Source organism: Rhipicephalus sanguineus, chromosome 1, assembly GCF_013339695.2.
Source record: "Rhipicephalus sanguineus isolate Rsan-2018 chromosome 1, BIME_Rsan_1.4, whole genome shotgun sequence".
NCBI classification, from domain to species: Eukaryota; Metazoa; Arthropoda; class Arachnida; order Ixodida; family Ixodidae; genus Rhipicephalus; species Rhipicephalus sanguineus.
The window spans coordinates 283,382,460-283,407,059 of NC_051176.1; the positions used below are offsets into that span (position 1 = coordinate 283,382,460).

Sequence of the window (24,600 nt, forward strand, 5' to 3'; positions counted from 1 at the left end):
CAGAATAATGGTGGGACAGATTGGACGATCACAGTTGACGAGGATTTTATGCAACGAAGTCGAGTGGGCGGTTGAATCCTCCCTTCCGATTCATGTACTGACTGGAAGGCAGAATGGCAGAAGAAAGAAAATGTTAAGAAAAGCAACTGAATTATATTTCTGAAAACAAAACTTGACAACACTCACCGGTACTTTCGCTTGTGAATGACATGCACAGCACCAACGTTGTTGCCAGGTATGTGCTTTCCCTAAAAAACAAGTAACAAAACGTATTACATATTAGTGTGAGCATGCCCATTGAAAAGTAATGCTCATGGAAAAAATAACGACATTTAACTCAGTAGCATAGGTTATTTGCCTACGTACTACTCTTCATTCAATACACAGGATCCTGATGAAGGAGCTACTAAGACACCAACAGCTGCAGTTAAGTATGTACTGTAAATCCAACACACCATCTAAGGTAAGGCGAAACTCGGCCACCACTTAGACCGGTGATATATTTACTAATGAAAAAAAATTACTCATTGTAAAATGACATATGAGAGCAGGATAACTACATGGCTCCTAAAGTGCATAAATGAATAAGTTATCCAGTGCGAGATGATATCTTGATATGCGGTGCCCTGGCGGCACTGGGGGTGCACCAGACGGTATCGTAAATACAGACATCGTAAAGTATGCTTGCGTCGATTACAAAAAGCTTTGAAGTTGTAATATGCTCAAACTTATGCATTAGTTCGTTCAAACCTTCCAGATATTTAAAACGCGCCTCATGTGTTTTGATGTTTTCGTGCTCGGATATCATTTCATCTAAGACATTGGAGTATTGAGAATGATGAGAAAATTAAACTCCGATTTTTGGAGAACTGGGGATTTATGAAAAATTAACTCTGATAAACGCCAAATTTCCCTCAAGAAAATAAACTCCGAAAACACGGAGCCCTAAATACAAGCCAGTGCCGACAGAATGTGTTGGCACTGGCTGTTACTGAATGTACCTGCATGTTACTGAAATAGAAAAAGAAAAGCATGAATGCTCCAATGTGTGGAATGTCCATCCGTAGGCAGAGTTTCGCAGCCATGAACTGAGACTAACCTTTGATGAGTCAAAGTTTGCAAATCCCATCAGCTTTATCATCTCTTTCTCTTCTTCAGTTTTTCCTTCCAGGTCTTTAGCTGTAAAACAAAGAAAATAAAATGAATTCAAGAATGTGCCACCAAGGGAAGAGCGGTTATATACCACAAATAAAGCTGTGTTACCTGTAATGGGTGGCCGTTCCAACAGGAATTTGGGAAGCGCCCCAGGAGTTTCCTTTTCTTTACGCTCCCTAATTATATAAAAGATAAGAAGCGACAGTTCTTCACAATCCATCTGACGCAACAGAGGAGACACCAGTAAAGCATCTGCACATTTTTATGCTGTTCGCAGTGCACAACTTGAGCCAGCTTGTTCTAGAGTCTTTCAAAGATGCACCCAAGTTCACGTGCCCATCAGCTACATTGCAAGTGTCTGTTCCACAAGTAGCCAATAAAGCTCGTCAACGAGCTCTTGCACAAAGATATGGTTGAACTCTCGGCAACAAACTGGGACATGGGCTCCATGATAAATGTGAATTTCTGACCTATTATTGCATGACGCTTCTAATTTAGCAGATAACTATGTAGGTTGCAAAAACTACTACAGTAGACTCTCAGTAAATTTAAATCTCTTCAAGAAAACTGCTTCTTTTAATGGAACTGCCTCAGATATGATTGGTTTCATACTTGAATTCTGCACCCCTGTTCATCTATCTCTCAGTAAAAGTAACTCCTGCTAAACGCAACATATTTTCCTGGTTTCTTCAGGTTCCGTTCAACAAGAGTCTACTGTAATAATCAAGGCTGAAACATTCAGTTAGAGGGCACATTCTTAGGCCAAGCAAGATTCAGGGTGACATTTCTAAATTCCCTGAGTTTTCCAGGTTTTCCCCGAGTGTTTTTGCTGAAATTCCCTGAGTGAAACAGAACTTTGTTTTATGTCAAGATGGGTAGAGACCATATCGCTCGGTGATGTCACTCTCTAATACGCATTTTAGAAAATGAAAACGACTTAATCCCATTTGAATAGTACATGGAACAGATAAACCTCAATATAGCAAAGTTGGTAAAAGCGGCAACTCACTTCGTTATATCGAAACTTCGTTAAACTGAAATTCGACCTTTCATGCAAGGCATAGTTACTGAAGGATTAATCTTAAACTGAAAAGGCCACAAGAATGCTCGACTAATATAGCAACATGAAAAAACTTTTTTTTTATTTTTTTGCGTGAAAAAAAAATCAATTTTGTTGAGCATGAGATGCAGCAATCACAGTTAGATGCCTTGCCAGAGTGTCACATGTAAAGACGAAACAAATGCGGGTTTAATGCACTGTGGAATTGCGCTTGTTCTGCTGCTGCGGGTGGTAACGCCTTTGCTGCAACGCCTTTGCTATCATGTTGTCCAACCGAACTATTTGCTCTCCACGAACGAACAACATCGAAAACCATCCCACGTTAGAAAAAAAGTCAGTTTCACCGCGAGAGCAAAATAGTAAATCCGATAGCAACAAAGAGGAATTTTATATGAATATAGGCTAGCAGCTCGCTCCTTCAGGAAACGCAGCCGCTGCACTAAGAGAAGTGCCCTATCTATGATCTATGGCTCAGGGGCGCATTCAGGTACATAATGGGGGGGGGGGGGGTACAAAGGCTGAAGCCAACGCTCAGCAGTGCATTTTGGTGGGTCACGCATATTTACAACAGCCCAGAGGGGATTATGGCGGTGTCTAAGAAGTCTTCGTTGGAAATGTGCATAGCGAAGCAAGAAAGGGTAGAGCAATGAGAGGTAGAGAGCAGGGACAAGATTCTCTTTACCCCTTTTGGACAGTGGCAGGCAAAGCAACCTGACAAAGGGGGCAAACTCGACAAGCAAGCCTGACAAAGGAGGTGGACGACAGGCACTGAAGGGAGGGGGCGGGGGCTGGCTTGGGGATCTGCCACTGCTATGGCTTCAACGGAAGTTTTGCAATTAGAGCACAACACCTACAAAGGTATGAGCCGTATGCTGATCCCCACTAAAGATACCGCGGCGCACGCGACCACGCCCGCTGGTACAAAGTACGCACTTCCTGTCGGACTCAGCCCCCCCCCCCCCCCACCCTTCCCAACGCGCCGGCTCCTATCCATGTGCCCATCGCGCGAATGAGACGGTCGGCTCGTTTCATCTCTGCTTAAGCCCCGTTCGTCGGCAGCGCTCGCGCACTTTCACTCGCACATGGAGCATGCGACGCGCGGGGTGATGTAATCGCGATTTGGACTTGATAGGGAAGATCATGGCGAAGGCAAAAAATTCGCGTCGGAGAGTCTATATAATTGCTATCGCTAAAAAAAAAAAGCAATATAGCTGCGGGCTAAGATCGCATGAAAGCACGGCAACAGCCTGAATTACGGCACATCCGATTATGGTGGAAATGTTACTGTTTTCCGACATCGCGCGCCGAATCGAGCATGTGGGACCCGTGCCGGTGTCGCGAATTTCGGTCGCCGCTATGCCACGGCTCTAAAAAGTTTTGTAATTCGGCTTTGTAGCAAACACCCACGTGGTGTGGCTGGTAATTGCCAGCTGCAGCCCCAAAAAATTTCAGTCGACTGCCTAAAACTTGTTTCAGCAGTGCCCTCATCGGGAAAAAAAGAAATAAAAAAGCTTTCACTTGCTGTGAATGGGCCCGTTAGTTACGCTAGCTCTCGCCTGGAAATTTATTATATTCTTCACAGAGTCCTAAATAGCATCTTTGAAGCTCGGGATCAGAGCGAGTGAGCTCTCCGATAACAGCCAACAAGCGTCTTTTTTCTCGCCGATCGGGATGGCTTGCCAGATACGAGCCTTGTCGAAGGCATCCGCTTCCTGCGCGATCGCGATCGCTTGCAAGATAACCCAAGCTCGTTACATCTACTGCTACCGCTTCTACAACTAATCATGGTTGTTACTTGACACACGGCGATAACAAAAACACCATATCGGGCGCTAACGCACAGCACGCGCAAGAAAGATTACAGAACTACACCGCGTACTCCCAGAACATGCTGACAACATTGCGCGATACGATGTGTCGTGGTTCGCGGTTCCCGCATGCAACGCATTAGCCGGATTCTCTCCCACTTCACCGCTCCGAAGGCGATGACAGCATCAAGGTGCGCCACTTCCCCGCAGCCGCAGCGGCCGTTTGATTTTAAAAATGCGTTCACAAAATATCGAGCAAGCGCTACCGCTACTTTCGTCGCCTTTCAATTAAGATACTATGGATTTTCCCTGATGGGAGCACAATTTCCCTGAGTTTTCCCTGAGAATTTCCAGACTACCCAAAATCCCTGAGAATTCCCGGTTTTCCCGGTTGGTAGACACCCTGAAGATTTCAGCTTTCTTGCATATCTTGTGTCTCAATTTGGTCTAGGCAGTTGTGTTGTCCAAAAGTACTTCTTCAATGCCACAAGTAAATATGATTATTGAGGATGCAGCGTCAACATGCCAACGTCAGGTCATCCCTGTGGGTTGATGGCCAATAAAAGTGACAGCTATCATGAGGAGACTGCTGCATTCTCCCTTTACATGGTGATGCTGCCTTCAACGGCAAACAGGGGTGCTTTAACAAAAATGCCTTTTTCACGTTCATATCATACCAGTCAGTATTAAGAACAAATTTGAAACAATTACAGTATGTCCTGTAGTGGCATTCAGGTCTGAAGAATATAAAGGTAGAAAGTTTGAAAGCATGGGACACATGGCAAGCTTGTAAATGAGGTCTTGAGAACTTAATGGCTTGGCTTGTCTTGTGGTTCAGACTTTCAGAAGGTATGTCATAATGTAAATAATAAAATTAGCTGTTGGACAACATCTAAAAGTACAGAGCTTCCAGTTAAAGTGGCAGAAACTATCATTTCCATCATAAAGGCTACATGCAAATTTGTAGGGATGGGCGAATAGTGAATTTGAGGTTCGAAGCGAATCCGAAGCGAATAGCGATTTGGTCAAATAATTTCAAATCGAATAGTTCGAATAGTATTTACCGCATATTATTAAGAAAACTGAGCATTTTGTCATGACCCTTGCACAATATTTTTACGGATTGGAACAAGGTATGAGTGAATGTCACTTTTTGGTTAGAAATGAAGTATCAAGATTTGAATAGCAATAGGGTGCAAGTTATAAGTGGTGCAATATCATATGTTACAATTTAAAAATTACTATACTTAGCACATATAAGCCCATATAACACGCTTTTAAACTTAAAAAAATATGTACATGTAACCTTGAAGTGTGGCTTCGCGGCAGTGCAGATTTCCCCTGGATGGGTTGTTTCACGGCATAGCAACCAGACGTTGCAGTGAAACCACCTTTACAGGGGCTTATGTGCGGTCAAATGTATACATATATTCGTTCATTTCGAATACTTCGAAATTTAGAATAATCTAAATTTGTATTGAAGCGAATTCAAATACTGTAATATTCATTCGAATATTCGAAACGGCCGAATATTCGCCCATCCCTACCAATTTGTATTTCTCAGCATCTAAAACCACTGCCTTTAAAAGCCACACACCACTACATGTGTTGCATGCAGTGGCTTATTGGAAGAAGAGCAGCAAAATTTCGATTTTGTAGCAGAACCTTGATTTGGAGCAGTTAGCGGCATTTAATATGTCGTCCTAGGAGCTTGAAGAAACAAATTTGTAGCAATTTGGTGGGAGAAGTGCATATTGGGCTTAGAATACATATAACACTGCAACAGCTTTGGAGAAAATTTTTAACTGTTTGTCGCGAGGGATGAACTACACTACCTTTTTATAAACAGTGTGACCTATCCAACCTGATAACAACATATGAAACAATTGAAAAAGGTTCTGCAAACAAGGTTCACTTCGTAAACATTTGCCAAAAAAGAAAACACGAAAAAACATTACACTTCTCAAACAAAATTGTGAGTGCACAAGAATTGTAGTTTTACATAGCAGTAGGCCTTTGCTTAAGATCAGTGATGTGATTTAGCAGATCACTGCTTTGACTTTTTGTTGGTCTGCTGATTTCAGTTTTCAAGCTTCCCCAGAGCTTCCTGTAGGTCAGTGTTCTCCATTGTCAGGAGAATATCACAATAAGCGCCTTCAGCTATCAGCTCGGCCATGCAGGTGGCATAGCGTCAAGTGTACAGCATGCTTTTAACAGGTGACAACACAAGCGCACTGCCACCTTGTGCAGGACCGCCTTCAAAAGTGTGGCGCGGAGAAACCTCACCGAAATGACAATATCTCATCAAACATGCATGTATGGTACTGCAAGTGTAGCACCACTGTAAGCGTACTGCACACTTTTATTAGGGAATGACACAAACGCACTTCGCAACAGTCCGCTGCCATCTTCTCATGCAAAATTGTTACATCATTGTGGATATACGTTGCATGCAGGAAGCTAGTTGTCGCCACGTTGACACAAGGTACTCGCCTCACATTTGCACAGTAAGGAGCCGTGCGGTACGAACACTCCCACGGTAAACACGCACATAGGTAGGTTTAACACACACTGGAGCGTCAACACGAAAACTGGCGCAACCAGATACACATGCTACGCATGCCACTTGATAATTTTCGCTACACAACAGTAGTGCCTGAACACATAGCCTACCAAGAAGGAAGCAAGCTCAGGTCACGGCAGAAGATTTTTGGGAGGTCACGCACATTTACAATAACACAAAGGAAATTATGGCGGCACCATGGGGGCCTTCATTAGAAAGGTGCAGAGAAGAGACCACAGAGGTCAGTGGAATAGACACGCTTGGGTGCATCTATGTGTTCTGCGAATGCCTCATTTTCTTGGTATCCTTGTAGGTGCTGCTCGGAAAATCATGTTGCCAACTCAGCCTCGCCCTCCACCTGAAGCTGACGTCTGCATCAAAATTCTTCCTTTTGAGGCTGTTTTGGAGCAGTTCGGCACAATTTTTGCAAATTTTATGCTTTTGGAGCAGCCTGGCGCAGGAAAACAGAATCGTATCAAAAATGTCCAATATGCGCAGCTGTCTCACCGCTGCTAGTACTACCTCATGACAAAACAAAGCACAAAAAGAGCCTAGGGTAAAGAAACAAATTACTGAAGCTTAGCGTATGGCTCCAGAAAAGGCAAAAAACAATGATGTCTCACCTGCTCCTAGACCTCCGCCTTGGAGAACGAGAGCGCCTTCTGGGAGATCTGCCGTCAAAGCAACAGAAAATTAGTGTTCACCAATCAGATAATCACTGTTACATAGCAGCTATTCCCGTGGCAAAAATTCTACAGCAGTGCATTCAAGTGCACTGCCTTAAAAAGGCCCTACAACACTTTTTCAACACAGAAAACGGTGCTGATCTGTAGTCATGAGTCCTGTGAACCTGTGAGCCAAACATTATTGCACTGCATGCAACATAGCATACACAATTTTGTGACAGAAACAGCCAAAAGTCGTTTGCTCTCTCCTTCACAATGTCACGCCAACTACACAGCAAATGGGCAGATGCTGGCAGACTATCAGAGGCCATGTGCCGCACTGTATAAAGGCACGTCTGAAGCAGAAGCAGTGGCCAATATGGTCAAAAAAAAAAAGTGAAAATGCTTAGGGCCATGATGCGCGGCAATGTAACTTTTGGGTGGCGCATCAGCCCTCTTGCCATTTTCCTGTGTACCGTATTTTGTCGCATACAACCCCACACAAAATATACAGGAAATCCGGGACAAAGTTGGAGTGTGGGTTATACGTGAATTTTGGTGTGGAACAATTTCAAAACAATTTCAAAACAACACTAGAAACAATTTTCAAATCTGATAGTTCTGCACAGGTAACAAGCTCACTGTCACACTGTACATAGTCTTCAAACGAAGCACTGCTGTCAACATACAGCTGCAGTGAGCAAAACTTCGTTGATTTGATTAAAAAATGAGCCTGGACCCACGAATCAAGTTCGTTAAACTGAAATATTCACTATTCAGAAATTCGCTTAACTGAAAGATTTTTGCATAGAATGCATAGGAAAACAGCCGGGGATTTTTTAAAAGTTCGTTGTTCTGAAATATTCATTAAACAGACGTTCGTACAAGTGAGACTTCACTGTACCATGCTTTTTCTTCACAGAATCTGAGAAGCAGTTTGAAGAAAAGACCACTGCGTTTACCGGCAAAAGCACTGCGTAATAATTCCCACTAATTTCAAATGAAAGTTGCACTACTGTGCATGTTTCTCGTAACTTCGCAGTCACACAATCTTAAGGAAAAGAAGGCCATGCATAGTTCCGATGATTCTATTACTTTCGAAAGATATCGCTAAAAACAGTAATTTTATGATATGTAGACCCAGAGTCAGCATTCAAATATCATATGTCTTCTTGGTTTATAAGCACATACACCATTAACACAATCTAGAAGTGCTCCACACAACCCATTTATGACGTCAAAAGTACTCGTGGAACTTCCAAAATGGCATGATGTCACGAGGTTCTACCAAACCAGATAAGCATACCCACTTACTTTAATAATATAATATTAATTGACGTTTAATGTCCCAAAACCATACGATTATGAGGGATGCCATAGTGGAGGACTCCGGAAATTTCGACCACTCGGGGTTCTTTAACGTGCACCTAATGGCGAATTCCATTGAGAGAACAGGAGTAGGGGCGCCGTGCAGTGAGGAGTGGGGGCCAGAGCACTGAGAGCAGTGTCACTCGATCTGCCACTGGAATGCAGCACGCTTCCAGAGAGCAGGTGGGAGGGAGTAAAAAAAAAATGAGTGAGGAGAAATGTTATGCATCCCAGCATCCTCTGCTGCGAAGCACGTGTGATCTGAGCCAGGCCAGCCGGGCGGTCGGGGTCGGGGAAAGCACATGTGGCAGTGATCGGTAGGACGCACTCGCTTACTCGCCATCCTGCAAAGTTGCCGCTTCCTACTATTACATGATGGAATCGCAAGCTCAGCGCATCCTGCTTTCTTTGATGCAACGTCAGCCACCATCTACTACAGAAGTTAAAGTGAATTTGATTGCTTTTTTGCTTGTTTGAGCGCGCGCGGCCACGCGTTTAGTGATTGTTTGTAGGGACCCTAGCCCACTAGTCTTACCATAAAATGCCGAGCAAGCGCCCCCCTTACGGGGAAGGATAATCCGACCAGATTTGAAGGGGAGTGGAGGGCTTGCTTGTCCCGAACCGAAATTCAAGATTGTCAAGTATTTCGGCAAGACGACGGCGCTTTGCTGCCACCGTCCCCCGTGCATTTGACGACAGGCAAGGTAGACGAACACTACCAGAATCTACCGCAACGACGTCAAAATTGTTGGAGCCAGAGCACCACACAAGCTTCGCTGTCGCCATTGCCGCCGTACACGAGCAAGCGAAATACAAACAAGTGAGGAGGATTGTTGGGAGGGTATGAGCAGATATGACGTTAACAAGTCACGTGACTTCCTGCGTTCTCCGCTCACTCCGCTTTTCAACGGGGAGCAGACTGAACTGCTCTTCGCTGCTCTCGGCGCAGCAAAAGCGCTCTCGCTCTACCAATGGATGACGGTGCTCCAACTCCTGTTCGACCACTGAAACACGCCGGCTCTGAAGAGAGCACTTTCAGCGTGCTTTTGAGTGCTCCTGCTCTCCCAATGGAATTCGCCATTAATCTAAGTACATGGGCCTGAAGCATTTTTGCCTCCATCAAAAATGCAGCCACCGCGGGCAAGATTCGATCCTGCAATCTTCGAGTCAGCAGTCGAGCACCATAACTACTAGACCACCGTTGCGGGTCACCCACCTTAAAAGCATATGTTCGAAGTAACGTGGGCCACTAACAATTGGTCAGAAGTACCTATTTGTGTAGGAGAACTGAAAAACACAAACAACTTAACTGAAATTTTCATGTAAGTGGTCCTAAAGTGAACCTGCTGATAATGAACAACTAGAAAGTTTGCTAAAGCAGGTTCAACGATATTGTTACAGCTGTTCTGTATTACCTAATGTCAACAATCCAGACATACAGGGTGTTCTTTTTTACGCAATACAGATCATTTATAAAAATTCTATGACAGTAAGACTCCAGTTGTCTTCATGCACACACTTTACATTGAGGCCGAAATACTCTGCCGCAGCTAAAATGACATTGAATTGACTAATGAACAAAACTCCTCAATTAACCTTTTCATTACCGACTTTAAAGCAATTATAATAATTGTTGGGGTTTTACGTCCCAAAACCACGATGTGATTATGAGGGATGCCGTAGTAGAGGACTCCGGAAATCTTGAACATCTGGTGTTCTTTAACTTGCACTTAAATCTAAGTACACGGGTGTCTAGCATTCCACCTCCATCAAAACGCGGCCGCCGCGGCTGGGATTTGGATCCTGCAACCTACGAGTCAGCAGTTGAGCATCATAACACTAGACCACCGCAGCAGATCAACTTTAGGGCAGTTTATACTAGAAAGCCGTAGTGCGTGACAATTCATGGCATACCCATTTTTTATAAATCACAAAAGTTGCATGTAATTTGAGATATTCATCACCGAATTTCAGTGGCGACACTGAAACTGACTGCGCTCGATGCGCAGGAAATGCAGCCACTTTGTTACATCAGACCAGAATGTCCAGTCACAAGGAAGTGACGAAATTTGAATGAAGGCACGTCCCGGCCTTATATTTTGTGAAAATCAGCAAGTCATCTCGCTTTCGGCCGCAGATCACCTTACCTTGGCGTATGGTGTTTGATGCTTATCCGTTTCTTTCAATGTGTGCAAAAGTAAACTGCAATATGAACCTTTTCTTTCTCTGTGACGCATAAAACTCAGTGGCAGCCACTGAAGCGCTTCTTGCAAACAGGCAAAATAGTTTTTCATGCCTGTTGATAGCTTAAAGGGACACTAAAGGCAAATATTAAGTCGACGTTGATTGTTGAAGTAGCGGTCCAGAAACCTCGTAGTGCTATTTTGTGCCAAGGAAGTGCTTATTTTGAAATAAAATCACGTTTTAGTGGTCCGCATCGCGTTAGCGCACTTCAAGTCACCTGCCTGAAAGCGGTATTTCCCACGTCACTGTTGCCGTGCCCAACGTTGCCCACCTTTACTGCGCGGCGGTGTGTACTGGCGGCGCGCACCATTCGGGCATCCGGCAACATCACATGCATGCGGCATTTTGTCGAACTTTCTGTCAGAGCGACTTTCATGAGCGCGCAAAACACATGCGGCAGTACGCGACACCGAAACTACCACTGAGACGCGACCGTGTGAGCGAAGCAGGGTGCCGGGTGAGGCGTGGTTCGTCGAAAACGGAACCTTTGAACCGCGCGCACCGTTCCCCATGGTAACACCACTTTTTTCCATGAATCAAACAGAAACGAACAAGCAGCATTTTATTACGTTTCTTGATGCACGGAAGGTTCTTTTTTATTGCAGCTAGTTTGATTACAAGTGATTAATTGCAGTCTGACTCTCTCACGTCATCGGAATCATTTCCAAAACATCCCGCTCTTGGCGCTCATCGTGATACATTTAGCTTAATTTCTCGGTAAATAGGGCACTGCTGTTGATAATATTGTCATTTTAGACGTTGTCATACATTGAGCTTTCACTCTGACATAAATTGTTATTTGCCTTTAGTGTCCCTTTAAGAAAGAAACTGATAAGCACCAATCATCGCAAGCAAATAATAAGTTGTCCACTTGTGTATTTGAAAATGCTTGTAGATTTTCCTAACTAGATCCTGTTGGGCATGCCTTGATCCAAATTTCGTCCCTTTCTTGTCACAGGTAGTTCCAATCTGACGTAACAGGCTCCGCGTTTCGCATGTGTTGGGCGTGGTCAGTTTCTATACTGCCATTAAATTCGATGATGAATACAGTATCTCAATTACATGCAACTTTTTCGAGAGTTCTAAAAATGGGGTATGCCATAAACTGTCATGCACTACAACTTTCTAATACAAACAACTACTGCCCTAAAGTCAAAATAAAAAAGTGGATTAATGAGGTTTTCTTAATTAGTCACTTCCATGTCGTTTTAGCTGTGGAAAGTATTTCCGCATCGATGTAGAGTTCGTGTGCAAAATTGACAGGAGCCTGGCTGCCATAGGATTTTTATTAAAAAATATGTATTAAAAAAACCCTGAACTTTTGTGGGTCTACAGTCATTTTGTAAGTGAATTTGAATACAGTACTAAATGAAAAACAACATTACCGGCTCCGTCGGCGTCTAGGTGAACGATTGCGGAGTCTAGGAGACAAAGAGCGGGACCGGCTCCTATGACGTTCTGAAAAGTAAAAGAAAAAAAGATTTCGTACATGACAAGTAAATAATTATGTTGCTAGGCAGTAAAACAAAGGAGGGTCACTGCTTACAAATACAGTTAAACCTGCCTATAACAAACCTCCATACAACGAATTCCTCGATATTACGAAGTTTTTCTATTCCCCGCCGTTGCTCCATAGAAGCACATGTGTTTGCGACCTCTGTGTAACAGTGTCAGCGGGAGACACCCTTAATATAATGAATTTTCGCTGCCGACAACCTAGGGATTTTGTCCCAAATTTTGTCATTTTGGCACGAGCAGGAGCCGCATGCACCTTCTGCAGTTACCTCGCCGATGAGAGCGCAAAGCGTCGGCGACTGCGAGGAGAGAGCGAGCGCTCGTTTATGTGCGCGGGGTGCCGCCGCAAACGTGTGCGCAGGCGTGCCCTCCCCCCCTTCAAACCTCATCCAGCCGGTCGTGGGTGCCACTACGCTAACCGCGCAGTCTTTCTTAAAAAAAAGAGAAAGAAAGAAAATTGGCTTTTATGTTGTCAGTGCCACTCTTCAGTTGTTGCAGTAGTCTCTGAACTGCACTCCTTTAACGTGACACCAGGTGACGCCACTAAAAAAAAAATCCTTGCTCTGTGTCGTTACACTTCAAGTTTGCACCGCATATCGAGTTCGCTCTTCGTTTTCAACGACATGCACGCATGCGTGGTTTCACTGCGCGCGCATGGAGCAGCCCCCGACAACGTGCAGCTTTTGCAGATTTTTTTAATGCTGACAACTGTCGTCACTACCGAGGAGATGTCAGATTAGGCACTAATGGAAACTGTTCGCAACCACGGTGACAACGACGGATCTTTGGAGGTCAACTCGTCACTGTCATCACGCGCTTTGCCGCCTTGCACCGTACCGCGGGTTCGCAAGACCGTGGCCTCCGAGACTGGCTCCGGCAACGCGATGGCACGTTGCCGAAGCCGATATCGGAGGCCACGGCTAGACTATGACGGAGCGGTGTTGCATCGATGACCTATGAACATTGAGTATTGCCATCCCTCGCAACCAAGCAATAGAGCAAAATACGCAGTTTTTTTGCCACTAAATAAAAGTTTTAGGTGAGCTCTGCTTTCAATTCTCCTTGTGTTTAATTTGTGCGTTCATTTTCCAAATTTTCGTGCTAAAACTGGATATAACGAAAACCTGTTTATAACAAACTTTTTCGGGAATTTGTCAATTTCGTTATATCAAGGTTTAACTGTACTTCACACTCACTCAATATACAAGTGAACATGGAAAACCAACACTAAACATCTCACACCTTTCATTTTTGTTGTTTGCTCATATGCAACATGAAAAATGCCCTCTGTCACCTCCACAAACTAGCTTATGCAATACTGATTCAGCCTAAGGTCAAAATGCATCTTCCATCTGGTATCATAACCCCATCAGCACTGAAATAATGTCAGTAAGCCTTGCAAAACCATGCTGCTCAATTATTCTTTTCTGCATCAAAATGACGCATTCAAAGGAGACCTATCATAGTGCCATCATGTTGGTCATCTATCACTATTATACTATATACACTTTATTATAGTTCTTCACTTTATAATGACTCCATATCAGTAATCTCCTGAGGCAATTAAAAATGCAAACTCACGCTTTTTATGCATTGCTCACGCCATAAAAACTGGGAGGAGAATACATTCAGGTATAGGTGGGTAGGCAATGTGCTGTCTTGCCGAGAAGACATGGACCACTATGTATGCGCCCAAATATAGAACTTTGACACTGCCCACATGATATTGTTACGTGAATGACGACTCGGTAGACTAGACCGTAGACTATTTACACGATATATTTTCAGTAGCAGTTGCAGCGCTGACCGGTTCAGCTCAGAGCCCGAGCGGAGAGAGATCTTCCTTTTCCTCGTCCGGCGCACACGCGCAATGGTTCAAGGGGCTGGCAATATGCATGTAGCATAATCCCCGGCGGCAGGAGCGCCGTCTCGGCGCATCAGACGTCAACGTCACTGGGAGAGTGGTAGGGTTTCAAGCGTGCGACATGTACGATATCGCTGGCCTGTATAGACGATGAAGGCGACGAGGCGACAGGAGCGATTTCATAGGTTACAGGGGTAACCGCACGAAGGACTCTGTATGGACCTGTGTATCGAGACATTAGTTTTTCCGACATCCCAACGTGACGGGTGAGAGACCACAGCAGGACCAAAGAACCGGGCGAGAAGTGCACGTCTCGGTGCCTGCGATCATACAACCGCCGTTGGTTTTCTTGAGAAGTCAAGAGGCGAGTGCGGGCGGTTTCACGTGCATGAGCAGCCCTGGTGATAGCGTCAAGGGCATATTCGCTGGTCGGTACGGCGGGAAACGGGATGATGGTGTCTAGGGGCAACGTTGGTTGTCGGCCGAACAATAGAAAGAATGGAGAGTAACCGGCAGTGTCGTGGCGCGAAGAATTGTACGCAAATGTCACGTACGGCAAAGCAAGGTCCCAGTCAGAGTGGTCGGAGGAAACATACTTCGTAAGCATGTCTGTAAGTGTTCGATTGAGACGCTCGGTTAGGCCATTTGTCTGCGGATGGTAGGACGTAGTGAGCTTGTGCCTCGTTTCACATGACTGCAGAATGTCAGCTATGACCTTCGACAGAAATGTGCGGCCACGGTCCGTAAGCAGCTGGCGTGGAGCTCCATGTTGCAAAATCACGTCGTGTAGGAGGAAGTCGGCGACATCTGTGGCGCAGCTTGTTGGAAGAGCTCTTGTGATGGCGTAGCGCGTGGCGTAGTCTGTGGCCACAGCTATCCACCTGTTGCCGGAGGAAGACAGGGGAAACGGGCCAAGTAGGTCTAAGCCAACGCGAAAGAACGGTTCTGACGAAATGTCAAGGGGTTGAAGGCACCCGGCGGGAAGCGTCGATGGTGTTTTGCGGCGCTGACATTTCTCACACGCCGCAACGTATCTTCTGACGGAGCGTGCAAGCCCTGGCCAAAAGAAGCGTCGGCGGATCCGGTCGTAAGTGCGCGATACACCAAGGTGACCGGCCGTTGGAAGGTCATGAAGTTCGTGAAGGACAGCCGAGCGGAGGTGTTTCGGAATAACAAGCAGCAGGGCTGGTCCATCTGGGTGAAAATGGTGGCGGTAGAGTGCACCATCTTGGAGGACGAACGAGTGATGGGACCGGTCGGTAGACGATGATTCTAGGCGTTCGATGATAGTACGCAAGGACGCATCTCTGCGTTGTTCGTCGCCGATGTTTGTCAGTAAGGAAACGGAAAAGACGCAAGCGTCGGCGTCGGTGTCAGGGACGCTGCTCGATTCATCGACCGGGTAGCGGGACAGGCAGTCTGCGTCCTGGTGTAGGCGGCCCGACTTGTACGTCACTGTGTAGGTATATTCTTGGAGTCGCAGAGCCCAGCGACCAAGCCGGCCCGTAGGATCCTTTAGTGAGGAAAGCCAACAGAGCGCATGATGGTCCGTTATTACAGAGAAATGCGTGCCATATAAATATGGGCGGAACTTCAAGACTGCCCAGACAAGAGCAAGGCATTCACGCTCTGTAATGGAATAGTTGCGCTCGGCAGCTGTAAGGAGGCGGCTGGCGTAGGCGATAACGCGGTTGTGTCCCTGTTGTCGTTGGGCTAGGACGGCTCCGATCCCGTGACCACTAGCATCGGTTCGGACCTCAGTCGGAGCGGATGGGTCAAAGTGGGCCAATATAGGCGGCGTTGTCAAAAGTGTGACGAGGCGAGAAAAAGCGGCGGTTTGAGCGGGACCCCACGTAAAAGGCACGTCTTTCTTCAGAAGTTCAGTGAGTGGTCGAGCGATTGTTGCAAAATCTTCCACGAACCTTCTGAAGTAGGAACAGAGTCCCACAAAACTCCGGACGTCCTTCGCTGATTGGGGTACAGGAAAACTCGTGACTGCACGAATTTTCTCTGGGTCCGGCTGCACACCTGAAGCATCGACGAGGTGGCCCAAGACGGTAATCTGCCGGCGGCCGAAGTGGCACTTCCAGGAGTTCAATTGGAGGCCAGCTCTGCGGAAGACGTCAAGAATAGCTGCCAAACGCCGAAGGTGGGTCTCAAATGTAGGCGAATATACAAGGACATCGTCGAGGTAACAAAGGCAGGTTGTCCATTTGAATCCTTGTAGCAGAGAGTCCGTCATACGTTCGAACGTGGCTGGGGCGTTGCACAGACCGAACGGCATAACCTTGAAGTGGTATAGGCCATCCGGAGTTACAAACGCAGTCTTTTCTTGGTCTTTCTCATCCATAGCAATCTGCCAGTAGCCAGAGCGTAGGTCTATTGAAGAAAAGTAGCGCGCGCCGTGTAGGCAGTCAAGAGCGTCGTCAATTCGAGGTAAAGGGTAAACGTCCTTTTTCGTAATTCGATTCAGATGGCGGTAATCAACGCAGAAGCGCCACGTGTCGTCTTTCTTTTTAACGAGTACGACGGGTGACGCCCAAGGGCTCGATGAGGGTTCAATAATGCCTCTGGCTAGCATCTTGTTCACTTCTTGTTGAATGACCGTGCGCTCGGCGGCAGACACCCGATATGGTCGGCGGTGAATGGGAAGAGAATCACCGGTGTTGATGCGGTGCTTTACAAGAGAAGTCTGGCCTAGTGGTCGATTATCGACGTTGAAGATGTCGCGGTAAGAAGCCAAAAGGCGGGTTAGAGCGGCTGACTGCTCAGGTTCGAGGTCCGGGGCGATCATGTGACGCAATGCCATGTCGAGGTATGTGGTATCCGGCGGCCGACAAGGAACATCTGAGCACACGTCGCACTGATAAGGATCGGAGCGTGGCGACTGAGATGCCTTGGGGTAGCACTTGCTTCGTGAAGCCGAAATTTACAACAGGGAGATGTATCCGGTTAGCGGCTAAGGTGACAACGCAGTGTGGTACAGTGATGTCGTGCGCCAGAAGGACATCAGCAATAGGCGTGACGACGTAGTCCCCGTCAAGCACCGGTGAAGACGTTGCCAATTCGACGAATGTTAGGGCTTTAGGCGGCATGCGGATAAATTCTGTGGTACAGAGGCTGGTCTGGAGTTTGGGGCTAGTATCTGGCAGAAGAGGAAGTTCCAAGCAAAGAGTACCGGCAGAACAGTCGATCAGGGCAGAACGTGTCGAGAGGAAGTCCATCCCTAAGATGAGGTCGTGAGGGCAACTGCTGAGCACGGTAAAGAGGACGGGAACGTGGCGGCCGGCAATGCTTATTCGAGCGGTACACATGCCCGTGACGGCAACAGTTCCGCCATCGGCGACGCGTACGGCTTTAGTTGTAGCAGGCGTCAGTACTTTCTTAAAGGGGCCCTCCAACACTCTTCAACCCCACGTTCTTTACTCGTGGATTGCGTAGACTGAAGTACGGACGAACTAGTGCAGCAAGAACGGCAGCGATAGTGGCACGCAGTACGAAGTTATTCAATTTAGAAAATTCAAAATACAAGAAAAAAAATGCCTACCCTCAACTCGATTTTCGCGGGGTCACGTGACCACATTTCACTCTCTGCTGTGACGTCGGATGGCGCTCCAATGAAATGGGCTGAAAGCTCTTACGTAGGGGAAGCTCGCACACCATTGTTGCTTCTCCTTTTCGACGTATTGTTGACGTCGTTGCCATAGTAACAAATGTGGTTCCTGACACCTGACTTGTCAGAACTTGAGCGGGCGCTACAGCTTCGAAGCGTGGCTGGCAAGGCTTTGTCTGCTGTTCCTTACAAGGACATTCCATGTCATTTCCTCCTCTCATTCTGAGAAGGGAATTTGTGGAGCGGCATGGGGGGTTAAACACGGTCGCCCCTACGCAGGTTGTTCGGTGAGCAGCCCGACTGTGCAGCGACAACAATTCAACGAAGAGGATTACTTGCACCGTTTCAACAACAATCATGAGCCTACCGCACATGCGGAAAGAGGCAGCTCGCAAACGTAGAGACGCAAAAAGAAGGAAGAGGGACAAGCGTTTCATATGGACATCCGACCGGCGCAGGCAAGAAGAAACCAGAGGCGAAATGGCAGCTAGCGCCTCTGTCGTACTTTGTGGTTGTAGTGATATTTTTTTGTTGCGACGGCGGCTATTTGGAGTTCATTGAAAAAGCACAGAAAAGAAAAACGAAACACAATAGTAATCTCAACTTTGATGCTACGCCACGATCGCTTCTAACGTTACATTTATCCAATCATAGGCTGGCGCTCATCATCGTCATTTCCGCCCGCAATAGTTCTGGCAAGCGCCACTACGCGCTGATGCGGTCAGCAGCGATGTAGCAACTTCAACGCGTGATTAAAATACTAAATCATTTGATATAGGTGCTTAGACCTATGCTAAAGTTATTCCCAGCCATCAGTCTACGCAACCCGCAAGTAAAAAATGGGGGGTTGAATAGTGTTGGAGGGCCCCTTTAAGCCGACGGCAGAGATGCGCGCTGATGATCGACACCTGAGCTCCAGTATCAATTAACGCCGTCATAGAAATACCGTCCACTTGAAGATCAATTAAGTTCGTGTTCGTAGTGAGCGTCAACGGAGGATTTGAACCCCGCACCTCCACCAAATATGTTACGTGAATGACGACTCGGTAGACTAGACCGTAGACTATTTACACGATATATTTTCAGTAGCAGTTGCAGCGCTGACCGGTTCAGCTCAGAGCCCGAGCGGAGAGAGATCTTCCTTTTCCTCGTCCGGCGCACACGCGCAGTGGTTCAAGGGGCTGGCAATATGCATGTAGCAATATCGATCTAGTAAATGTTCATTCTTGGCCAATCCCCCAGAATGGATGCACCAAGCTGACAAAAAGGAACTTTTCGGTATGTCGTAGGTACCCAACCTGTTTCATGCCAACTTGTGCAACTGGGCAGGGGTGCAGTCAGGATTATATATTGCGTATGGGGAGGTATCACACCAATGTGTCTGTGTGTGTGTGCATAGCAAACATACAGTGCCTTAAAAATTGTGAGGACAGGAGGATTGCGAGTGCAGTAGTCAGGTCAACTGAGTCATTCCCCAGCTACATGAGTACCATTATGACGTCATGCCCAAACAGACAATTTGGGTCATTGGGTATGTGCAACTGGGCAATACACTACGGGGTATGTGCAAGTGGGCATCTAGAACACTCTCAGTCAAAACTACACAATGAGTATGTGCTATGGGATATATAGGTGTGCCAGCATGCTGCCTGAAAAAAACTAAGACGGAAGGACCAAGATTTTGAGCTTGTTTACTGAAAGACGACCTCTAAAAAAATTATTGCCATGCTGCTCGGCATGCTTCAGTGCCCCTGATTTCATGAGGCCATTCAACTACTTCCTTGTGTAACTCAGCAGCCCACATTCAAACTGCTCACTAGCAGTGTGCACAGGAAGAGTTAAATTTTGTCCTTGTATTTGTTGCTGCTCAACCTTGGGTTTCATGTTTAATGTAGATTTTGAAGCAATTCTGGCAAATTCACTAAGGATGTCATTGTTGCAGTCTCTAATGAGACAAAGCAATAGATGAGGACACTATTCTAAACGGTTCTGCCAAGAGACAGCAGTGGATAGAGCAGCGACACCAGTATCCGAGTGAACGCATGGGGTAGATAACTCCAGCTAGAACATTTCGAGTCATTCAAAAGGAATGGCTTGTTTTTTGGGACTATATATACAAATTTGTTCCGGTTTATTATCTGGCCTGTCTCACAATGTTTTCTTTGCAGCCCTTTAAAACAATGAGCAATGGCTGTAGTGTCCCACTGCTCTCTTTCGTACAAAGCGCTGTATGTACATCTGATAGCATGCTACTAGTATTCCTTTACTGTCATTATGCCCCAGATGACTGAAATCAGTTGTCTACCATTAGGAACCTCCAGTTGCCCAGATGTTTAATTAGAGATGGTAGAACATGAAGATGTCATATAAGGTATAAACATGACTTTTTTTTTTACTAGAACTACACACAAACTTGATATTTCTTGTTGCTCAATTCAATTTCGGATATTTGTTGTTTGAACATCCCTACTTTAAGGTACTACAAGCAAATAAGAATAACTGTGCAGCAGTACACATACTATAAAACAATGAGATGACTATAACATGTAAAAGCTTAAACTGGGTACATGTTTGTGAAGAAAAAATAACTTGAATTAAATCTCTACTGCTGCCCCTTACAATCAAGCAACTTCTCTCTAACAATGTGCAGGCCACCTGGCTTTATCAAAACAAAAAGGTGTATACAAATGGACATCTTTTCTTGCATACATGCAGAATAGTGAAATGAAGCACAAGCAATTTATTAGCACTTGTCCTGGCATGTAAGTGTTTTTTGGCCTAGTCCAGTAAAGACAGCAATAAGAAGAGGGGTGAAAATCGACACAGATACATGCAGAAATGCTTGTCTTCTCTAATATTTGCTGGGTATCTGTGTAAATTTGCATACCTTTTCTGACAGCTGTCCTAGTGTATTCTTGTTTGAACAGCATGCTATAAAACAAGGCAAGCAAAAAGAAATGAATAAACATATCTAGACAGAATATGAAAAAGAACATTTGCAGTGAAGGCCATCCAATACATACCCCTTGGTAGCCTGCGTTCTCGATCAAGATCTCGCTCGCGCTGCGGGTCACGAGGGCCATCTCTCTCACGAGATCGAGATCTAGCCCTTTCTCGTTCTACTGAGCACAGGAATGGACCATAGAATGATCCACATGGAAAAAAGTACATATAAGATAGAAATTGAGAAACCCACAGTTGAAAAGGATAATCAAATAATGTGAAACAGAAACTATGAACACTAAGCGCACTGATAATGTATTATATACACATTGATGGGAAAAAAAATTCTACTGAGCACAGGAATGGACCATAGAATGATCCACATGGAAAAAAGTACATATAAGATAGAAACTGAGAAGCCCACAGTTGAAAAGGATAATCAAATAACGTGAAACAAACTATGAACACTAAGCGCACTGATAATGTATTATATACACATTGATGGGAAAAAAAATTATGACCTTTGTGAGACCGTGCTGATCACTGACAGCAATAAAATGTAAGCAATTTTTCTCACACTTAATACGCCAATGCATAGCAATAAACTTATGAATTAAGAATGATTTTTAGCTTATCACCCGTGATGTGATTCAAAGCTTGACTGTAGAATTGTTGCTTTAACCTTCTTGACAAAAGAGAGGCCAGGCATATTAACATTATTCGACAATGGATGATGAGAAATGCTTATGGCATGCGCCAGGTGGTTGTAGAAACAAAATCCAAAGCTAGGGTGTTGTAAGGTCCATACATATCTGCTTGACATCAAATTTATGTGTGGCGATTGAAGTGAAAAGTGCAGACATTCTTTGGTATGTATCACACATGCAATTTACAGTGCAGCATTTGTTTTAATTAAGTACAAGCACCCACACCACATACATCTAATTGATGATAAGGCATGCCTGCTAAGATTGAGAACAGTGCTCTCTCCATTTGTTTCCAAGTAAAAACCACTCTTTTGCAAGCTGTTGTGATGGCAGCTTGTGGCAGGGGCAGTGAAGTCACTAAGCCATTCACATTTTAAAGAAGCAACCTAGCAACTGATTTCATTGTTGTTGCACCACTGCTTCAGGCAGGCAACACATAGTTTGGACATTACATACCCCCTCAGCAGTTGTCATGGTCATTTTCCACAGCTTTGCTGGACATATAAGGTCCGAGATGGCAACACAATTTTATTTCATAATATGACCTACTCTTGGGACTGATAATGAGTGTAAAGACAAAACTTGTCCGCACATGCAGTGTGGACTCTCAACATTAAAGGGACACTAAAGGCAAATAAAAATTTATGTCAGAGAGAAATTAAAGGTCAATGTTTGACAAGATCTAAAATGTCAAATGTCAATCAATAGCAGTGCTCTAGTAATCGAGAAATTAAGGTAAATGCAAGACACTACATACGCTACCAATGGAACGTTTTGGAACGAGCCCGATGACGTCAAGAGTCCCGAGTACAAATTATCACTAGTGTTCAAGCTACTTATGAAAAAAAAAAAAAAAGGAACACTGAGAGCATTGCAAGATGTAATAAAATGCTGCTTGTGCGTTTCTGCTTGATTCATGGAAAGAACTTGACGTTACAGTGGAGAACGACGCGGGTTGTACAAAAGTTCCATTTTCGCAGGGCTGCGCTCCACTCGCGTGGTCACGTCTCGGTGGTAGTTTCGTTATCGCGTACTGCTTGCGTGTGCCTTGCACACTCATGAAAGTCGCTCTAACGAAAAGTCGGACAAAATGCTGTGTCCACGTGACGGTGTGTAATGTGCCCTTCAGAGCAGAAACCACAGCGTTGGCTGCCGGGCAGTAAAGGCGGGCAACACTGGGCAAGGCAACTGCTACGTCAGGAGGCCTTTTCAGGCGTGCGATTTGAAGTCCGCTACCGCTGTATGGACCACTAAAATGTGACTTGCATTCAAAATAAGCATTTCCTTGGCACGAAACAAGCACTACGAGTTTTCTGGAACGCTATTTCAACAATCAACGTCGACTTAACATTTGCCTTTAGTGACCCTTTAAGTAGCTGCCTGAACTTTGACAGTTTTGAGCAAGCTCAACATTACCGAAACACATTCTCTGAAGTCAAATGGCCTACATTTTCAAGATGGTAGTTTTGCAGTGCTTCAAGTGACAATGAGTGAATTGCAAGTATTTGTGTCAAACAGTGGTTTTCCTGAACCATGTAGTTATCAATTTGCAACTATCTAAGTAATCATGACCTCAAGAAAGTTAATGCGGGGATGGTGAGCAAGAAGGAGAAAAGGTGATATTGGAACATGAATTATAAGATGTACTTTTCTTGTAAATGTGCCACTTAGTTTTTCCAGTTATATATATCATATGCAACTATATCCCACACCTTTTCTTCTCTACACATGTGAACAGATGTTCTTTCAGCGGACACGTTTGATTTGCTGGACCAAGTATATATGATCTCATGAAGTACATATGCTTCTGGTTGTCTTACAAACTAAACATGCGACCACACAGTAAAATGAACATGTGTTTCCGCATTCCGAGCAACAGAACATGCTTCAAATCTTTCAGCGTTATTCACCACATTTAACTATCTACACTGTGGTAGCTTGTCCTAGCAAGCAGTCACACGTCACAGGGATATCTAACTGGTAGATCACAACACTTAAGTGAGAAACAGAAGACAGGCGGGGTCTGGCATGGACTAATCAATGGCTACCTGAAAGGGAAAAATTGTCATCCACCCGTTTTCTGTATTTCATGAACCGTCCTCAACCTTTCGGGCTTACGCATAACTGATTTACCGATACTGGGTACCATGAGGTGAAACAGCAATAAATACCGGCTTTTTTCTGAAGCTAAGATACATGTAAATAACAATAGGCGCTTGCGAAAATGCTCACCCGCGCTGACAAGTGTCACGGTTAGCCTACAACATGAAGACATGGAAGCATTGTTTTGACCACTTTTACTGTAATTTTGTTGCTACGTAGCCAGCTAATGTATTAAATGAACCTGAGCGCGACAAGGGCTACTCAAACTGTGGTGCATGCTATGTCATGCGTGCACATTGAACAGTCAATCCTAAGCGCTGCCACCAAAATAGTTTGGGCTAGCTAGCATTGAATAGTGAACGCAGTTGCACGCAGGCGTAGCCTCTCATATAAAAGCACACAGAAAGCTAAGATACAGGTGTGGAACGACCGAGTTGCTTCCAAAGCAACCCACTACCATAAGACAACACGAGTGCCGTGGCTTTTCATATAACAAACGAGTTCGAAATGCATTGACATTTGGTATGTTATATTGCTCACCTCTTCGCTGCGGTGAACGAGAACGGCTTCGGCCCATGGAGAAGCAGGAATAATTCTAGGCTGAAAAACACTTCCGCTGTTCAAGCTTCGATGTCCTCACACAAGTGATACCAAACTTACGCCATAAATGGACGCAGCGACATACAGCACACTTACTCCTAAAGTCAAAACATGTAAGACACGCACAAGATATTACGGTAAGAATATATATATATATATATATATATATATATATATATATTTTTTTTCTTTTTGTAAACTAAAGGTGCCCTGTCCAAGTGTCCAGCCACGAAGACAGGGCCTACGAGTTAAGACGCAAACGACATACAAACGAAACGACAACAGCGACAACGGGAGATCCGTCTTCCAGTGTTGCCACTCGCGGAATACAAATTCGACTATGAACCCACTGAAATACACAGGCTTCTCGTTGGGGTCCCTCAACTGCTACA

General features: G+C 45.1%; 1 protein-coding gene across 3 annotated transcripts; it reads right to left on the bottom strand.

Annotated features, from left to right (window-relative positions):
* Positions 1-3: 3 nt before the first annotated feature.
* On the bottom strand, positions 4-24,451 carry LOC119379147 (U4/U6.U5 small nuclear ribonucleoprotein 27 kDa protein). 3 transcript variants are annotated; one of them, XM_037648343.2, is made up of 9 exons: positions 24,269-24,451; positions 24,149-24,208; positions 20,879-20,974; positions 12,249-12,321; positions 7,210-7,257; positions 1,264-1,331; positions 1,100-1,179; positions 187-248; positions 4-101 (listed from the first exon to the last, which is right to left on the bottom strand). In XM_037648343.2, the coding sequence occupies exons 2-9, from the start codon at positions 24,183-24,185 to the stop codon at positions 47-49; spliced, it is 519 nt and encodes a 172-aa protein (XP_037504271.1). In that variant the 5' UTR covers positions 24,186-24,208; positions 24,269-24,451; the 3' UTR covers positions 4-46. The 3 variants fall into 3 exon arrangements, with proteins under 3 accessions (XP_037504271.1, XP_037504270.1, XP_037504269.1); XM_037648342.2 differs by having other exon boundaries at positions 20,879-20,977; XM_037648341.2 differs by having other exon boundaries at positions 20,879-20,977; positions 24,149-24,450.
* Between the last annotated feature and the right edge of the window lie 149 nt (positions 24,452-24,600).